General features: G+C 36.7%; 1 protein-coding gene across 2 annotated transcripts in view; it reads left to right on the plus strand.

The window, feature by feature from the left end:
- The window catches only part of AKAP6 (A-kinase anchoring protein 6), a 287337-nt gene that overhangs the window by 75367 nt on the left and 192383 nt on the right, over nucleotides 1–19587 (plus strand). For both annotated transcript variants that reach the window (XM_027812532.2, XM_027812533.2), the window contains exon 3: nucleotides 16270–16521. In XM_027812532.2, coding sequence (XP_027668333.1) covers nucleotides 16270–16521 — 252 coding nt within the window. The remainder of the gene's footprint in view (nucleotides 1–16269; nucleotides 16522–19587) is intronic.

The following is a 19587-nucleotide window of genomic DNA, read 5'->3' on the forward strand; positions in this document are numbered from 1 at the left end:
TTCTTAAATGTACATGTTGCCTCAGGTAAATTATGTTACAAGAAGAAGAGAGCAGTTTCATTGTGATCAGTGATGTGTAGAAGTGACTAAATTACAAAAGTAACACCTCTGTGAGGATTTTTTTTTATTTCTTCACTATTTATTTTCTCCTTTAAAACAAATCTCTCTCTTTTAATAGTGTTTCTGATTGTGATGCTTTCAGAAAATCTTGTCTCGTGTCTGTGTGCAGACACGAGCTGGCTGACCATTATAGCTCTCATCTGGGGCAGTCAGAGGAGCTGTTTGTCATGGTTCTGCGAGGTTAGATCTGCTACTATTGGAAGTATGAGGATGGGTGGGAACAAGAAAGCTGATCCACGAACAAAAAAGAAGAAAGGAGGGGGGAGGAATGAGGATGAACAACGGATGAGGGTGTGGAGGTATGACTGAGCCTTGCGACATGACTCTGAAATAGTTCAGCCAGCCAGAGAATTCAGAAGGAATCCAGGGCAAACAAGGGTTTCCAAAGGCCTGCACAGAAGAGGGAGCCCTTTTCAAGATAACCAAGGAGAAACTAAAAGGTATTGTTATAGAGTCCAGCTGTAATAAGTTCAACTCTTTAAGTGATTTTCTCCTCCCGTTCAGAACGTGATAGGTAATTACTACAAATGTGAACATTACCAAAGTAACGGTCTGTTTTGTAGGTGATGAATCACTCCATGGGGGAAGTCACAGCTTCCTATTAATACATTTGTTCCAAGCATATGATCTACTAGCTCCTAAAATAAATTATAAGCTTCCTAATATTAACCCGGTAAATATTTCCATTCCACTCAAAGCTTGAAAACAAAAATCAAAGTGAATTGGGGGTCAGATATTTACTTTTATGCTCTCTCTCCTCTCTGAGATCAGCTTTACAGGGTCACCAAGTGACTGATATTATATTAGATGCCTTCCTGTCATAATGCCATAAACATTCTGCTGGAACTTAGATCACTGCTTAAAATAACCTTGCTAATTGCAAGTCTACAAGTGTCGGCTGAAATTTCAGTTAGCTGCCACACAGCCGATCTGAATGCTGAGAAATCACTACTGTAGCTCAGAACGTGCAAGGGAAGAGCAGACAGGCCTAAACTTGATCTGCACAATAACACAGGTAGAGACAGCAGACTATTTGCTATATTTCATGCAAAACAAAAGCTGTTGACGCTGCACTGAAGATGGATTGGGTTACAGATCATCTATGACTTACTTGTCTGTCTTTTAAACAGACACTTATTTTCTGAATTGCTGGTTGCATGTAATGCCTTTAGCTGAGGAAAGGAAATGGGACAGATTATCTTTTTGCAAAGCTGATACCTGAAAACTCTCCTTCCAGTATAAATGAGGTAAGACACCATTAAAGTGAAATATTTTACAAAACACTAGAAAGGTCTAAACCAGTAAATTATCAGTGCTTGCAAATATTATATCAACAAAAGCAATTTTTTTTAAAAAAAACTCAGATTGTTTGCAATGTCTTTGGAAGTATTGCATGACTAAATGTGTTTGGTTTGAAATAATACATTGCATTTCCTGTGCACTGCAAATCTAACTTGCAAAACTGAGAGATCTTTTTCCCTGTGGATGTAGATTTCTGAATAACAAGAAAAGCTGTTCGGTCTCTTTCATTCCCTGTTCTACACAGTGTAAAGTTTCACCAATCCCAGTTTTAGGCTTAAGCAATCAAAATCTTTCACTTCTGAAGGTAAAAAAGATGTTTGTTGTCTAAAGCCCTTACTCCCATGTTTTGTTGAGGACATTATAGCTTTTGTATGTGTCTTGAGGTGAAACTTAATGCTCAATCTTCCCTATTCCCTGAGACATTACTCAGCTAACTTTTTATAGGTCACAGTATAATTAGAAATAGACACTGTAAGATTATAATTACAGTACTTTGGTTAAAACTTTGACCTATATTGTGAAGAGATGTGTTTAGTAAAGGCTCAGGATGCCAGCAGACTTGAAAATAATAAGAAGTAATAGAAAACACGGAACATCTTCAATATATCTAGATTTTATTACCATTATTAGAAACTTAATAGATTCTGTAGCTTTTCATAGGGAGACTGAATGTCACATGAACAGTCTGCTGCTTATCATGGTTACATTGGTTTAGGAATTTAAAAAATATTCTGAGAACTGTACCCTTTCCAAAGGCCCTTTGTTTTATTTTTGTTCTCAGCTCACAAAGTTGTGTGTGTGCCATGTCCTGAGGAATATGCTCAGGCTACTCAAAAGTGTCTGTTCTCTCTGCAAAATTATTCATTCTTTTGAAATTGTATCTACAGGAAAAGTTCAGGAATTTTTGGTTAGCCAAGACTGTTTTCTTCAAAGATTTGCATTGGATTAAGATGATAAAGCCTTTTGACTTCCCTGAAGCAAAAGTTGGCACTTGTTGACTGATGTATAGTTTGTACAAGGTGCCAGAAGAATGGGAAATCAGCCATACGTTATGGCAGCAGTTACATCTGTTATTTGGCTAGGAATTTTTCATTGACTTTAAAAAAGTTTTTACTTTTGCTCTTCAGCTGCCCATGCATCAGTGGCCAACTGTTCTTGTTTAGACTTTGCTGGCTAAGCAAGTTAGGACCTTCATTTTTATAATGGCAGTCGTTGCTGTATTCTTCTCTAAAGTGCTATTCCTGAAAGTTTCATTTAAAGCTCAGAAGCATCAAGGAGTGGAAAATTCTGCCACAGCTATATGTGCTTAGCACTACATTAAGTGTAGTTGGTGCTTCTTACATAAATACTGTTGCTCCATTTCTTACTCTTTTCTGAATGCTGTTTCAGATATTGAAATGTATCAGTAAGTAAGAGTCTCAATTCTTTTTGCTCCATATAAGAACTAGAAAGATCTTTTTGCTTTTCCATGGGTATGCCTAAATTACCATTTAACCTTGGGCTGAGAGTGTGATTTTGAAGTGAATCTGCTATTTATCCCCAGTCAGCACTCAGGGTTTGTGCTGGAGAGCAGTCTTCCTGTGTGCAAACTGCTTGCTATTCACAGTCTTTGCCAACTAGAGGTTTCTTTTTTTTGAGGTTTGTTTTCTAAATCCCTTTGTCTCTATTTGTTTCATTTGTTGTCACATCTGTAGGGATATTTTCTTTTGCATTTCTGACTTGATAGTTTCTTGTGCAAGTAGGTTTGGCATTTAAGGTATAGGTGATTGCCTTGAATGAGTCAGAGATAAACTTAGCTGCTATAACATTTGCCTTTCCTGTCTCTATTGCCTGTACTGATAAGTGAAGAAAATTTCTGAGAAATTAGTATTATTGCTGGTTTGCTTTTCTTTTTCAGTATGCTCACTTCACAGACAAAATCAGGAAGTATAGAGTCATTCAGTTTTGATTATTGCCTGAATTTTATTTTAAGTCTGCAAAACAGATTTTTCATACTGTATTTTCTATAAGTTCAAGTTGCAGCTATCTTCAGGAGAGATTTTTGAATTATTTTGATTCTCCTAATCCCATTTGAAAGTTTTACTGAAATAAACATAATGAAATATAAACAGTAAGGGTAGATTTTAGAAATTTTTCACACTGCGAGCTTTGAAAGAAGGTATGGCTAATTATTTGGGAAAGGGTCATTACAACAGGCAATTTTGTCATCCTCCATGCTTATGCTCCAATCACAGAGCTAGAGATTGCTCAATTCATTAAGAACTATGGCCTCCCCCAGCCCTTTATAAAGAGAGCTAAACCGTTGGTACGGGTTTTAGGATGTCTTCTTGATGGAAGTGAATTTATAATAATGGCTAAAAGGAGTCAGAACGTTCTGACATATTTGTGTTAGGTTAATGTATTTTTGGAGGGTAGGTTATTGAATTATTGGCAGTTCTAGAATTTTATAAGAAAGGATGTAGAGAATATATATATATATATATATTAGGTTTGACAGACTTGCTGTTATCAATGCTATTTCAAAATTCCTCAGCTGACCAAGTTTCCTATTGGCTCAGTGTGACTCGGTTTCTCACAAAATTCTTGATGAACTGCTGCAAAAGTCTGTGAAAATACCTTGCTATTCAAAAGTGTAATATAAATAAAAAGATTATTTTAAAATACCAGTACTTTTTAACTCAAACTTGCCAGTTATTATGCCAGGATTGGCTGCTATCCTACTGTGGCTTGTCCAGAAAGAGAAAACAGTTGCAGTTTTGGCTTTTTCTACAGTTTAATGGTTTTCCTGTTTTGGTGGAACATGACCTGCGTAGAAATATATTGTAGAGTTGAAATGTGTAGAAAATGTAAAAGCTACAGAATCCTCTAAGAATGTAGGCTTTTGGGCTGTATAGGGTGGGGGGACGTTTCTTGTTATCAGTTCCAGACTAAAATTCATGGCTTTGTGGTCAGGCTGCTGCAAGTGTTTTTCTTTCCAAGATTGTCATACAGTAATGTTGTCTTTAGCCTACAAGAGTCGTTCATTTTCCATGGGCATTTTATATTACCTGTGCAAGAGGTGGGGACTTAATGCAGAGTGAGTCAGGCTTTGGCAGGGAGGGATATTAGCTCAAGTGTGACACCATGAGAGTACAGTTACTGTATTTCCAGGGTCACATCCAACCCAGCAGCAACGTGGCCTGTCTATCACAGGGGAAAGCTTGTGAGAATAGCTAGGTCTTTGCAGACCCAGCTCAGTGGTTCCAAGAAGAATATGGAAATACGAACACTTGCAGTTTGATGTGCTTCTTACCTTTCCTTTTTCCCTTCAAAATGCTACAATCCAGGGATCCTGTGCTATTTCTTGTGAATCTTACTATCTGAGGAAGATAAAAGGTTTGACTTTGTGTAAATTCAGGATTCAATTTGAGGCTAAACTGATGATGACTGTTTTTGCAGGAAATAAAAATATTTACAAGAGAATAAAATACACAAATATGCATTTGCAGCTTGAAGCCACTTAGATTCATTAACTTCCACGCAGAAAATTTCAGCTATTGAATTTCAAAGGGCTACTTTACAAGCCCAGGCATGGCAACAACCTTTCTTTTTCTCATTGTGCCTGCACAGTGGCAAGTTACACTCATCACTGAAAGCTACAGTCTAGAAAAAGGTAATTTATAACTTATCTCCATATAGCTGGAAAATAAAATAGCATATAAAGAAATGCAAGGCTGTTCATACATAAAATCATTTTCTCCATCAGCATAAGAAAAAAAATATCTAAACCAAAACCACAGGTCATGCTGCCTCGCTCTCTTAAAGATTGAATGACACCGACTATGAAGTGCTTTATAAATCAAGGATCTTATTTCAGTTAGCAATATGTAATAAGTATATTTGTCTATATATACATATGTGTATACAGAAATGAATAAATATTTAAATAAGCACTGCTCATTTCCTGCTTCTTTCAAGGCACTTCAGTCCTACTGTGTAGTGCATGAGTACTTTCTCAAGCAGCATCAACATTTTAACAGCCATTAAATCTGTTGGTACTTTACACAGGAAAGTTCTCTTGTAAAGCTAAAACTGGCACTATTAGGAAAATTATCCTGCCAGAGCACAAGCTGACTTCTTAGAACTGTTGCATTGGAATATGCTATATATGAGTATGCTATTGGAATATGCTCTACGGTCTTGTAACGTGTTTCTAAATTACAACTACAGTTTCTTTGAATAGTTCTATCTATGATATTATGTATAATTTTAAAATTAAATATTTAGTTCTAAATATGGTATTAAACCACTAACGTTTGGCACTCTCAATCTTATAAGCAGCCAGAACAACCATTTATTATTAATGATGCTGAATTTCAGATTCCTTAGAGCCAATTTAATTTGAAAGAAATGCTTCATTGTGTCTATTGAGTATGGCAATGTTTACCAGTTTGTTAGAAGTATTTGTGATTAAAGTGCTGCAGATATGGTATAAAATCCGAGTTTTGATCATTTGCTGTTTATGCAGTATCCTCTTTACATCTGAATCAAAAAATCCAAGATATTATGAACATGATTTTGTGTGAAAAGAAGGTGCCATACACAAACTTCAAATATATATCTGTATTACCCAAGAGCCACCTGTGGGGTGACAGTGAGATTTGGAAATAGTTAGATAGTACAAACTACCAGATAATATATGTTAATTGTTTTTATATGTGAAGTCTCATGTTGTAAGCACTTTGATACTTGCCAAAAGCCAATTAAAGTAGTTTGAATGATTCGGTTAGCTTTGGATGTCATGCCAGTCCCATAATTCCAGGTTTCAAATTTAGTCTCTGTCATATTCCTTCTCAAAAAAGCCTGCAAAAACCTACTGTATTCTTCCTTCTGTGGATGTAAATTAGTTTTTTTGTTTAGTTTCGTCTTTGTTGTATTTGAGGCCAAAAGTCACAGGAACATTCTCTACATCCTATGTTGTACCTATCACAAACCAATTAGGAATGATTTCTAACATATTGTCTAATTAGGAATCATAATAAGGGGTTTGATTTACCTGCTGAAGAGCTTTTTCCAAAATCAAAAAATTCCATGTGCACTTGCAGAAGTGGCATTGTGCATTCTGTGCATTTTGGATGTCTTTAAGATTCACTTGTCTAACTGTTATTTTTTTTTCTAAAATTTACTCTTTTATTTCTTTATTCGCTTAAGACTTTAAGTTCGTAAAATAGATTTCTACCAGTCTTTCAAGTTTTTCTTCCTGGATATAGCCAACTTAGGTGTGGTTCTTTGTTTGTTGTTGTTTTTTTAACTAGCACTGATACATATTCTAACCCTGACTCTTAGAGGACAGTGAGTGATATCCAGTGTGGAACAGGCCTCCTGCTACTCTGGGTAGGTGGTAGCTGTTTCAGACTACTGGAAGTACCTCCACATGCTTAGAGTGCTTTGTTACTAACTCATTGGAGGATCTACAAGAGCTTTCCAGCTGACTTGAACATTTGTCATTCTGGAAAGAGGGCAGGAAGGTCACTAACAGCAAGCAGCATGCAAGATAGACTATAAGGCTTCTTATCTATATTTCTGAACCAAGCAAAAAAATGTCAGTGAACTCCTTAAGGGTTCATGGATTAAATGTTAGCTTTTGGTCTTTTCTAACCTAAATGAGTCTATGATTCATTGAAGAACATAAAAGGGAACAAGAGTGCTAATAAAGCAAAGTCTGGTAATAAAGTACAAGAGAGTTTGTGTCCTTTTCACTGTCCTCAACAGTGACTGATGGAAAATAACTTCAAAAACATGTCACAGAAGTTCTTGGAGGCTTAGCTGCACTGATATAAAACAGCCACTTATCTTGAAAACTTCCTATCATGCTATCAGTTTTCATTATAGAAAATTTGGCACAGATGGTAGTTCACTTCTGACCTGTTCCAGAAAAGAAAGGAGAGCACAGCTACCATATTGAGCATTTGACATGAGAGTAAAGAGTCTCACCAACCTTCATCAAATTCTGTTATAGCTACTAAGCTGTAGTCAAAGAGACTGAATGAGGTTAGCATTCTTTGGCTTGAGCAAGTCAAAACATTTTGATTAAAATTTTTCTCTTGTGATATGCATGTCTATGCAGAAGGACTGAATTTTTCTCCTGTATGAACTTGCAGTTCCTTTCATTTATTTTGACATCTTACATTTCAGTAATTCGTTGCTGCCTAAAATACTTCATGATATTTATGTGGGGTTACACTTTGTTATTTGAAACTTCATTATTTCAAGAATGAAAATTTCTTTTCTCCAAGAATTTTTTTTTGCTTCATCTAAACTCTTCAGGAGCAGCTGATCTCCACCAAACACCCTAATTAAGTCTACTGAGTTTAATAAGAACAAGACTCTTTCTGAAGAAGTCTATAAACTGAAAAATCTTTTAAGAGAAATGCACCTACTATCTTGTATAAACAATAAAAAAAGATCAGAAAACAGAGCTGAGACAAAGAGGATCCTACAGCCCTGTAGAAGTCTTAAATAATTCTTGAGTGGGATATACTCAAAGCTGAGATGTCAGAGTAATAGTTTAGCTGCATAAAGCTTTGAAAACTCATTGTTTTCAGAAGTCTAACCATTTCGCTGGAAAATTACTGAGCTATTTGTGCATTAGTATTGTATTCTACTAGTTATTTAATGTAGTAGATCAAATTATGAAAGTTTTATCAAATAATAGGAGTGGTCTTCTTCCTGCTTCTTCATGTAGCTGACATGATTGTTTATCACATTCAATTTATGTATGTCTTGCATGAAATGATAGTATGGGTTTCTTCATAGCCAGTTAGCTACTGTCTACACTGAGATTAAAAGTTGCCTAGTCCTGGCCAGCTGACCAAGAACTGGTTATTTTAGCTACAATGGAGTTCACAGTGTTCACTGTGGGTAAAACATCCTTCCATTTGCATCCTCATTTTTTATTTGCCTGTGGTAATTGGAACTTGTTAGAGATGCCTTTAAATTCCATTTAGTATATATGGCTTACAGAATCAAGAAAGTGGTGAGTAAAGAGAGCAAAAAATAAGAAGCAAACGTTGTTATCTAGAGGATGGTAAAATATATCCTACATACTTCCATTATTACAGAAAAAGGCTAGAGTTGTGTGAAGAGATCTGTAAGGTCTCTTATGATGTTTTAAGATCTCTTAAGGATGATTTTAAGGACCTTTTTAAAGGATGCTTTAATAAGTCTTCACTCTTCTGTTTCAGTAGATATGAATATATAGTAGATGATGAGTATGTCTAGTATATAAAGCTACTTCATCATTTTTTCTCATTTCTTTGTGATATTAAACAATCAGTGGAATATATATGCATATATTGTTATCATTGTCCAATGAACTGACATTTGAAAATTTTTTATTGTTTTTCAAAACTTGCCTCTACTACCAATTGCTTGACTAGGTTTTCACACAAGTTTGGGTTTTGGTATTTTTGCTTTTTTGTCAGCAGTAGCTAGAATCAAAACCTGCTATTGTATTGCACAGTTCAGTACCAGCTATCTTCTTGCATGAAAAACTGCTCTAGAGTACCTGTGCAACACTGTCTTCCAGGGTGTGGTACAAAACCAGATTTCAGTAAGCACAGATATGACTTTTGCTATCAAGTTGTAAATTTTTTTTGCACACTTTTTAAAAATTTAGAAGGTTAGACCTTTATAAAAATCAGTATGCTTTAACATGCTTAAAGTAAGATAGAAGTTGTAAGGTTACTCACTGAGGAAATGTTGTACAGTGATAATTTTAATGGGCAAAGTCTCTGAACGTTGTGGGCTTGGCTGGTTATGGGGTGTACAGGAGTATTCTCATTCAGCATGTTTCAAAGGGTAGGCACGTTACACAGTGTGGAACTAGTGGAGGTTCAGGAATATCAAAGCAACACTGAGCTGCAGATATCACATCACTCCCCACACCAAATCGGTTGCCATGTTCAGTTCATATATGTGGCTTCTTACACAAATGAAATTCATGCATCAGATTTACTGATGTCAGGAATATCCCAGAAATGGCTAGCCCAGATTTGTTTACATGATACTCAGCACATTTCGGAGGTGCTTATTTTACTGCCACAACTTCTTCCGTATTTCTCTAGTTCCATCCCAGGCCTTACGGGGGAATGTTTTTGTGCATCAGCTGTCTGAAGCTTCTTGGGTGAACTAAATACTTCCTAGCATTTAAGAATCTGGCCTGTGGTGAGTGCTGTGACCAGACAGTCATTTTACATTAAAATACTCATTAAACTTAATAGGGAAAATAAATGTTTGAAAGCAGGTTGTCGTCTTTGCAGCCACCCCCTCCTGCAGAAGAGGTACAGGCTGGCCTAGGTTTGTAAGGCACTGCAGCTGGTCCTGGAAGTGAGCTGGAATATCTTACAGCAGCAACTGCCCTGCTCCTGGACAAAAGAATCCTTTTGCTTCTTCCCAGTATGTTTGATCCTTTGGCCCCAGCAACGGCCCATATGGCAAAACAAATGCAAGTTCCTGGAATCCTGAGGCAGGAGCTTCACAACTAACATCAGGCATTAGCGCTTAGCCAGTGATATCATATCTTACTCACTTCCTTTCTTCTTGCTCGTTTTCCGTGCAGGTTGGTAGTCAACCAATATACTTGCACAAGAAACAGCTTAACAAAGCGTGCCACACAAACTACTAAGAAATTATTACAGAGCAGCACCATGCCTGCTACGATCTTAGACAAACCATTACTATTTTAGCAGCTTTATCAAAGAATTGGTGATTTGACATCTGTTTCACTTTCTTTTGAAGTACAGGGATATAAAAATGTAAATAACTGATTCCTGACATAACAGAATACAGTAAAGCATGCCTACTTAGAGTTCACCAGACTGGATATTTATTTTCAAAACTTTTGAGGGCATATTGTAATAGCAATGTTTGCACAATAAAAAGTGGATCATCTTTCCTTGCAAGCGTGTCAAGGCAGCTAGGCTTCTGTGACACCTGGAAATTTCCATTGAAGAAGAAATCTGTTTTAAAACAGGGCTTTCTTAAGGAAAAAAAAAAAAAAAAAAAAAAAAAAGGAAAACAAATTTTCTTCAGGGAAAACACTTCTGTCAAGTTAACAACTTTCTCATATTCCAAAAAAAAAATCTAAGATTTTTAGCAAGAGGTAAAATGAAGATTACTTACTGGAATTTTGCAATGATGGAAATGTTGCTCACTTATAATGCAAGTAAATTTATCAAAATAAAAGCCAAGCTGGGAAAGAGAATAATGTGTATTATCATGAAGGAAGAGCAAAGACGCTTACTTTGAGGACCAGTGTGTTTCCAAGCTGTCAGTGTCAGCAGAAGGCAGGGTCAGTGATCTCAGAGCTGTAGCTATTTTCCTGCTGCACTTGCGTTCTTCACCAGGTAAAATGTACTTATTTCCTCTAGCCACTGAATGCCAGAGCAATACCAGCTACAGCACTTTGTCAGAAAGTGAGCTCAAGTGCTAAACTTGTCACTCCCAGTGAGTCTAGAGTTTTCCACGACAGCTGATTTTGCTTAGTCAAACTGTATTTTCCATGTATCTTTCACTTACTTGTTTACTTAAAAACAGCAGTTAAAAAAAAGAAAGTGAGTAGCATTTGCTCTTAAGCTTTCACCAACAATCCAAAACAGAAGAGAATAATTTTATCCTTTTTACAACACTGTTTGGATGCAGGTAAAGATGAAAAATTTTTCTCTTTAAGAAGTCAGAGTGCATTTTAAAGGAAAATTTCCTTTCTGAAAACTTCAAATCTTTATTTGTTCAGTAATAAAAAAGCCTCTCTTGTGTGGTCTTTCTCTATAAGCATTAAAAGAACAGTGCAGAGAGTGAGTTTAATTCATAATTTTCAAGTTCATTTTTTAAAAAATGAATCTAAAAATTATTTGGCAGATATTGTATTTTTTTTCTGAAGAGAAGAATTGGTACATTCTGTTTGGAATCCTTGCCTTCTGAGGAATTAAAATGTACTTAAAAGGAAAAACCAAATAGACAGACATTTTCTTAAATCATGGTGGGTTTTTTTGCATGTACAGTAGTTGTAAGACTCAATGGCAATCAGGTTTTCCTACTGAGGTTTTACCGTGAGATCAAAGAACAGAAATCTGCAGTACAGCTTCTCTGTCACTGATACTAACTCTAAAGCAACATACTGCAACCTTTCATCTTGCAGTAGTTTCATGTGCATCTTAACAGAATTTCTTGAAGAGCAGAGCAAAAATATTTTTTAAAGTCAACATCAAAGCTTAATTTTCATGGACTCTTGCGCGTTTGTTTATGCACTTTGTCTACTGCAGTGTTTGCAGTTCAGGCTATTTTGGTTGATGTGGAGGGCTACAAGCTGGCTGATGGATTCAGCAGCTGCACATTACAGGATCAGCTGTCTGGAAGACTGAGTGAAGTGGGCAGTTGGCAGCCAAATGGGTACAACCCCTGTAGCCTAAGAAATTCCACAGTTGGTACTCCAGGATAGCTTATGAGAAAATCTTTACCTTAACACCACTGTGAAACTGTGTAAAAATAAAAATGCCTAGTGGATATGTGAGATTAATGATTTCAAAAAGTTGTTTTGGAAATGCTGTTTTCTAAACTATCAGGCTAGAATAGCTTTTGATATGAAACTATATACAATAAAACGGGGAAGGATTTCCATGCTTGTATTCGTATGCTGTATATTATTGCTATTGACCAGGAACTACGCATATTTAGAAATAGATGCCGATAGATAAATGCTGTTTTCTTATTACTTAGGAGTACATGGTTTATTTTATCTACCTGCCACTTCTGGTAAAAGCAACTGGCACTCATGCCAGCACTGAGGTACAGTCATAAATACAAAGTGTAAAACGGGCACATGACAGCTGGTTTTGTTCTAGCTAATGCTAAATCACCTACAAAGAGCTAGGAAGAATGAGGACAATGAGGCTATGTTGTACCAGGTCTTGACATTGAGCCTCAGTAAAATTGGGAACTTACATAACATGACATTTTTGTGCTGCATTTGAACTGCATTAATTATTACAGAAAACTATTAAATTCATAGCTGTGCTAAATATAATTACTTCATTTTGCTGAATTATATGTGAATCTAGACATCAGGTACAGCAGGAAGAAAGTGTTGTACTGGATAATGCCAACTGGACTTGACATTATATCGTTTCCTCTCAATATGCTGTTTTGTGCCAGTCAAGCGTAAAGAGAAAATGCCAGTAAGTAGGCTGCAGCTTTATTAATGCTCTTCTGCTGAAGACTAATCAGCATTAACTTATATTTCAAAAGTGATCATTTCTTTGTAATCATGTTCTCTTGATAAACATCTGGTATTAGCCTTTACACAGCTATTCTTTGTGCGACCTTCACCTTTGCATCATCATATGACGGTTAAAAAACAAGGAAAGGGGATATGAATAGGGGCATAAATTCTTTTTCCAAACTTTACGTAAGATGGACTTCCTGCAAACCCAGGCCTAATCTATTTTAGTCAGGAACCTGGCCTGTGGTAAAATGAAATCCAGTACCTTTGACAGTGGCTACTGACTCAGCTGAAATGGAAGTTACCTATCAAAACAATGTTATGTGATGCAGGAATGTCAACTTATGGCTCCTAAGAATTTTTTCAAGAAATACCCAATAGACCCATATATGACCTTGTGCCATGCGTGCAGGGTCTGACGTTATTGGGACTGCTAGTCAGCTACTAGCTACCACACAAACGGTTAGTGCACGTTCAGCAAGATTGTTGCATTGACACTACTGCTCTTTTTATATATATATATATGTGTGTGTGTGTGTGTGTGTGGTATCAAACCGGGCATACTGAACCTGTGCATGCATTGTAGACATTTGTCCAGGACTTCCAGGTGTTGAATAGCTGCAGCAATTAATAAGGGAGTTAAATCGCTTAAAATCTATGCCTGGCCCTATTGCAAATTAAATCAGACTTCCTGAATGGTTCAATCAGATTTTCATCTAATAGGAAGAGAAGAAAAAAAATATAATCAAACCATCAGCCCTAAAGATCACATCATGTCAACATATCAGCAAAGGAAAGAATACTTTCTATTCTCCCATGAAAGCAAATACAAGGCTACAGTGACAGCTCAATGCTACACTAATTCCAGGCCAGAAGGGAGAGAGAGATGATGATCATCATAAAATGGAGCTCAGAGTTTATGTATTATGAAAAGGTATGTAGGGACTTGATTTCCTCATTCAGCCACTGAGAAAATAGCTTCCTGTCTTGTGGCCACCCACTTTTTCTAAAACCTACATCCTTTAAGAGCTGGTACTTTGTCTCTGACTAGGATGGTAGTCTTATATGTCAAGATCAGAGTACATGACCTTCGCTTGTATATGGATGAGGTCAGCCTTAGGTTCTCTCTGTGTTACTGAAACTGCCAAAAGCCATTCATTATCTTGTTAGTGCATAAAGCATTTGGCTGCTGCCGTGCTCACAGTAGTCTGTAAGTACTTCTGCCTTTGCTTTTTGAGGAAAACAAGCAACTTATAACAGTCCATGTAAAAATTAACAGCACATGTCTTTGAATATGTGTTTCTTTCAAGCCCCTAGTGGTGCTGGAATTTGCATTTTGGTACAAAATTTTCTGTGTTGGTGTGGAAAGCTTGTCTGCTTCAGAAATTTGAGATGGCTTGGTAGCTAGTGTAATGGTAGAGCAAGACAAAACTTGTTTGAAGTGTAGGTCTGAACTCTTGCTTTAGAGTGTTATCTAGATCCATTAGCCAGTATTTTCAGTACATTACTTAACAATTATGAGGAGACACTTACTCATTCTTAATAGTTTCTTCTTATGGCTTCACATTTTCAACCTCTCTGAAAATTCTTATGGCAGTTGAATTCACCGTGTGTGTGTGGAGCTGGAAAATATTGAAAACTGGTTTTGCAGGTTGGTACAAACTTAAGCTCGTTCACATAAGTAGTCTAACTGAAGGTACATTAAGTATTTTTCTATATATTGAGTCTAATTTACAAAGTTACAGTTACTGGGCAGCAACCTGTTTTTTAATCCCTGAAATTAAAATTAAACTGCTTTATGGCCAAGACAAAAGATGTGAATGACGTTGGAGAAGCGAATGCAAATTCAAACAAGCTAATTCACTAAGAATATTCTTTAAAACATTTGAAACCACAGGAATACAGCTGTGCTTTTCAGTCAAGATTCAGTTGTAGTTGGATAAATGGATAACGGTAATCTTTCCAAAGCTTGGAAAAGATTTTTCTGAGAGTTTTAGCCTTGTCTGTGTGTCTGTAGAATTAGATTAATACACTAATCTGGTAGCTAGTGTCGATTTGCTCACCTGCAAGTGTTGTGGATGTTTGAAGCCCTGAGCACTTGCAGCCCTATGTGTTTCCAGGTGAGGCTGTGTGTTTTGTACTTGCAAATATAGGTGCTGGTTGTCACAATAAGGGAACTGAGGATAGAGGGGAAGAGATACTGCCTCTCTCTTAAGGCAACCTCAAAACTCTGCTCTTTGAAACTCCAACATTGTGTGTTCATCTCTGGCATTCCTGAGAGCTACCCCTGCAGTGGACTTGATTAATCTGTTAGTGATTTATTAGAATGAATAACTACTGATAGTACTTAACCATAAGAGTTTCTCATGGGCTAATATTATCTGTTATCTGTTGTACTAAAATTATTTAAAATTATCTAGGGATTTGATTTTGATTAATTTGTTACATTCATACACTTACATATTGAATAATTTGGCTTTACTTTCAGACTGAAGATGCCATATCTGAACTAATAAAAAATACTGTACTGTATTTTTAATTTAGAAAAAATCAGCTTTAGTGATTTTCTTGTTATTCTACTGCTGTACAAACCCACAGGAGTATCATCAGAGGCATAAGGTTTCATTATAATTGCCTGATAGAATTGTTTTGATACCAGTTTTCAAATGAATAAAAATTATATTGTTTAGTCTTTTTTTTTAATTGGTGTTATGCATATACAAACTTTTACCTCAAAAGGACACTTCTGAAGGTTTGAATTGAAAAAACTTCTTTATGTTTTTTTGAAAGAAATAAGTTTGGGATTTAAAATATGCTATTAAGGCATATTAAATATGTGCAGAAATCTGGAACATTAATTGCTAAATTTGGAGGATACCATCCCATCGAAACCTTAATTTTATAACCTTGTAACTTGAATTTTCTCCTTTCTAGACACAACTGTTCACAGCTTCTCTGCTTTACCTCTTTCTCCTTCTCCACCCATCTTATTCTGTTAAATTTTGAGTCCAGAACAAGACTATGCAAAAGTTAGCCCCCTCTCATCAGAGCAGTTAGCAATGGATCTCAGACACAGCTTATCCACATTGAGTCTATCCCAGACTTTTGCCCTACTTTGCTATAGAGGCTAGATTAAAAGGTAAATTCTGTTCAAAATATTTTTTTGTTGATGATGGCACAGTTCTAATTCTTTGCATTTTAATGGGGTGGGGTGGTGGTGAAGCAGAGAGGGAGACTGCTTTTGGCAATCTTACCATGTTCATTCCTATTGCCGTCTTCTAGGATGTCACTTTACAGTGTTAGTTTTCTGCTTCTGATTCATGTGATCTTGTTGTGCCAGGCTTCCTTATGATACGATGTGTCTGCACTTACTGAGCAGTCCTGCCAAACAGGACAGCTGCTGGTTCAGTTGCTGTAGCATTGCCATAAATAAAAAAAGAAATTAAAAAAAAAAGAACCTTGGATGTATTAATTACTTTCCTCTCTGAAATAATCTGTTCTGCATTTAATAAAAAGTACTTGAAAAGTAGAGCTGATCCATGAAAGGACCATGCCTGTAGCTAAATATCTGCTTTATTTTTCCATTACAGGATATTTGTGAAGATATATCTGATCATGTTGAACAAATTCATGCTCTACTAGAGACTGAGTTTTCCCTGAAGCTTCTCTCTTACTCTGTCAATGTGATAGTCGATATCCATACAGTACAACTACTCTGGCACCAGCTACGTGTTTCTGTTCTGGTTCTGAGAGAGCGTATTCTCCAGGGACTACAAGACGCCAATGGAAACTACACCAGGCAGACTGATATTCTACAAGCATTTTCTGAAGAGACTAAGGAGGTACAGTAACTAAATTCAATTTTGAGAATTTCATCTATATTTGAAACAGCTCATCCCTGTTGCACATTTAAAATTGCTAGGATGACAATTTAAAGGATGGCTTACTTGTCTTCTAGATATTTTGCTGATTTGGTGTTTTAAATGTCTTCACTGATATCTGTTCTCACTTCATTAATTAAAGCACATTAAGGTAAAATTTTAGAAGTGTCATGCTAATGGATAGCAATGTTTTCTTATGATTGAAATATTTTTCACAAAGGATTGGAAACACTTGCAGGGGTGCATCTGGTCCAAAGTCCTTGGTCTGGTCACTCGTGAATTTAAGGTTCATATAAAATTCAAAACTCAATTTTTATCTGCAGTGAATTCTTTAATGAAAAATGTAGATATTTCCCTTCTTGCTTACACAATGTTTTCCAAAACTTTCCAGACTAGGTCAACATTCCTTTATAACAGAGAGGCTGAACTTTATGGGAATTCTGCAATATGCCTCTAAACAGTTACACACTCTGTCTGAAAAACAATGATGCATGAATCATACATCTTTTATTCTAACGGGGTGTCAAAGTTGCACACATGTAAATGGTTTGTAAATCTGGATTCATTTAACTAAAATGCCTTTTCCTTTGAATTAATCATTACTAAATTAGCTTAGTTAGAAGGACACTACTGGCCTAATTTTGAAAACTGAAAGAAGAGGTAAATTTTTAATAGTTAGGGTAGTTAATGGTTAATAGAAGATAACTTAGTGTGTAGAGGATTCTTTATTTGTGGAAAGTCATAAGATTAGGATAAAATGCTTTTTTAGGATTAGATACATTTACATAAAGAGACCTCTAGATCGATGTAGTGAGATTCTGCGACTTGTGTTACAGAGGAAGTCAGAAGTTCCCTAACGATGTCCTGAATTTCAGATCACTCAACTTTAAACAGAATGTGCATGTTTCTCTGCTCCCTGTTGGGTTTTATAGTTGACTTTGGCACAACAGAGTGGGTGGTTCTGAAATCAATGCTTAGATATGCCCAGGCCCACCTTCCACACCCCCTCTTCCTGATGTGTACATACCTGGTGCTTCAGGTTCAGTTTCTGCTTTGCTCTTCCTGGTAGACCCCCTCAGGCAAGTCTGAAGGAAATCCACACTTGTCTGAATATCCAGAGTGGTGAATTAGGGTGAAGTCATCATTTCATGACATGAGCGTGATGATTTCAAGACATAAGGAAGGGGCAGATTCAGATACTAAGAAACAGGAAATGTCCCATCTGGATCTGATTACAACAGCTATAAAAAACATCCCTAAGTACAGGAGAGGACTGACTGGGGAAGGATAGACTATTTTTCAGTGGGGAAAAAAACATGTTGCCAGACAGGTTTCTATGGTAATTAAAAAGACAAAATATCCTGACACGATAGTTTTTCTCCACTCCAACAAAAACATAAATAATATTTTGTAAAATTAATGGCTAGCAATAGCAGGCACACAATATTAATATTATGTTTCTGGTCTAATGCTTGAATAGGTTCCCAGAAATTGCTCTGCAGCTTTTAACGTTCAGGTATTTATTCAAGCCTTTCGGCAGGTATAATGGTCGTGGCTTTATTTGATGAAAACAAATTAATACATAAAATGTAATGTAGAGGCAATTGTATCTACTCTCATCTGCCTCTGTTTTTTGGTGCGTTTCCCCCATATCCTTTCCCAGACAGGACTACACTGTAGGGCTAGTAAGTGCCTCATGATACAGGTATTATCTATTAAGGATTTTCATGCATGTGTGAATAGTGAGACTCTGAGCAAACCTAGAAACATTTGCCCATACAGATAACCCTTCCTTGGAGAATTATTACCCTAATTTTCAGTATTCCTTGAGGATTATGAACTAGGAACGACAACTTATTTTTTTCTCCTAAGGTTGAGAAGTCATCTGGTTTGAAATCAATAGAAGGAAACTTTCACACACAACAAAGACTTCTATTTTGGAATTCACTATCATAAGACACTTAGAAGTAGAAAGAAGTTAAAAGAATAAATGTGAAAACTAAGCAAAGATAGGACAAATTATAACTCTAGATGAGGAAGTCCCTATGCTGCTCATTGGTAGAAGGTGGGAGTGCTGGTAGAAATGTTGTATGTGGAAGGGCCACATACGTATACCCATGGCTTATAGCTCAGCTAGCAGAAAATGTTTAGAACTGATGCAGAGACAGTACTCAGCTAGACAGAAATTTGATCTGAAGCTGTACTGCAAATGTTATGCTTTCCTGTAGTCCATGAACCTATCATTTCACAAAATGTTTGGCTCACTCCTCAAGTCAGCTGTGTTCTGTGTAATGCTGAAGAGCATCTTTGACTGCCAAAGTTAACTGAGGAGCTCCACGGGAGAAGTGACCTGCCAAGGTCTCTTTCGTATTCAGTAGACAGTCTCATCTAGTTAATATTTGCTACTCAGTTTATAGACTGCAGTCAATCACAGCTCAACAGTCCCGCCAGGGCTATATTTACAATGTAGCTGTAACGCACATAGATGTGCACAAGCTAGCCTCAACATAACAAACGGGGATGTAGCCACTAATGTACCTGCCAAAACATGGAAGTGTACAGCACAAGCTGTCCTGGCTTGGTTAGGAATCCAGCTCATTAACTGGGCAGGCAGTAACTGTGCTTTTGGCTGTCTCAGCAGTGCCATACTGCATAAGATGTCAGCAAGAAAAGGCACAAAAAGTTTTATGGGTTGGAGGATATAGCGGAACCAGTGAGGCAAGCAGCCTGCCATTATGGAGACGCCAAATTAAGAAAACACTTTTTTAAATAAAAAACTTCAGAGAGTTAAGGTTCTGGAGGACCATTTCTCCTTCAGGAATTACCCAGAGATAGGTAAGAAGGGAAGAAAAATGAGTTCTGTGTGGCCCGAGTTCTGTCCAGCTGAACCTAGCCTGTGAGTTTCATTTCACATTTGATAAAGCCAGGAAGTAGAGAAAGGATCAGTACAAGGCTATGCTAAAATGCAGTGAATCCTTATGTTCTCAAACAGTTGGTAAAGTCACAAAAGGAATATCTTAAAAATTA

The sequence above is a fragment of the Falco cherrug genome, chromosome 7 (genome assembly GCF_023634085.1).
Source record: "Falco cherrug isolate bFalChe1 chromosome 7, bFalChe1.pri, whole genome shotgun sequence".
Classification (NCBI taxonomy): Eukaryota; Metazoa; Chordata; class Aves; order Falconiformes; family Falconidae; genus Falco; species Falco cherrug.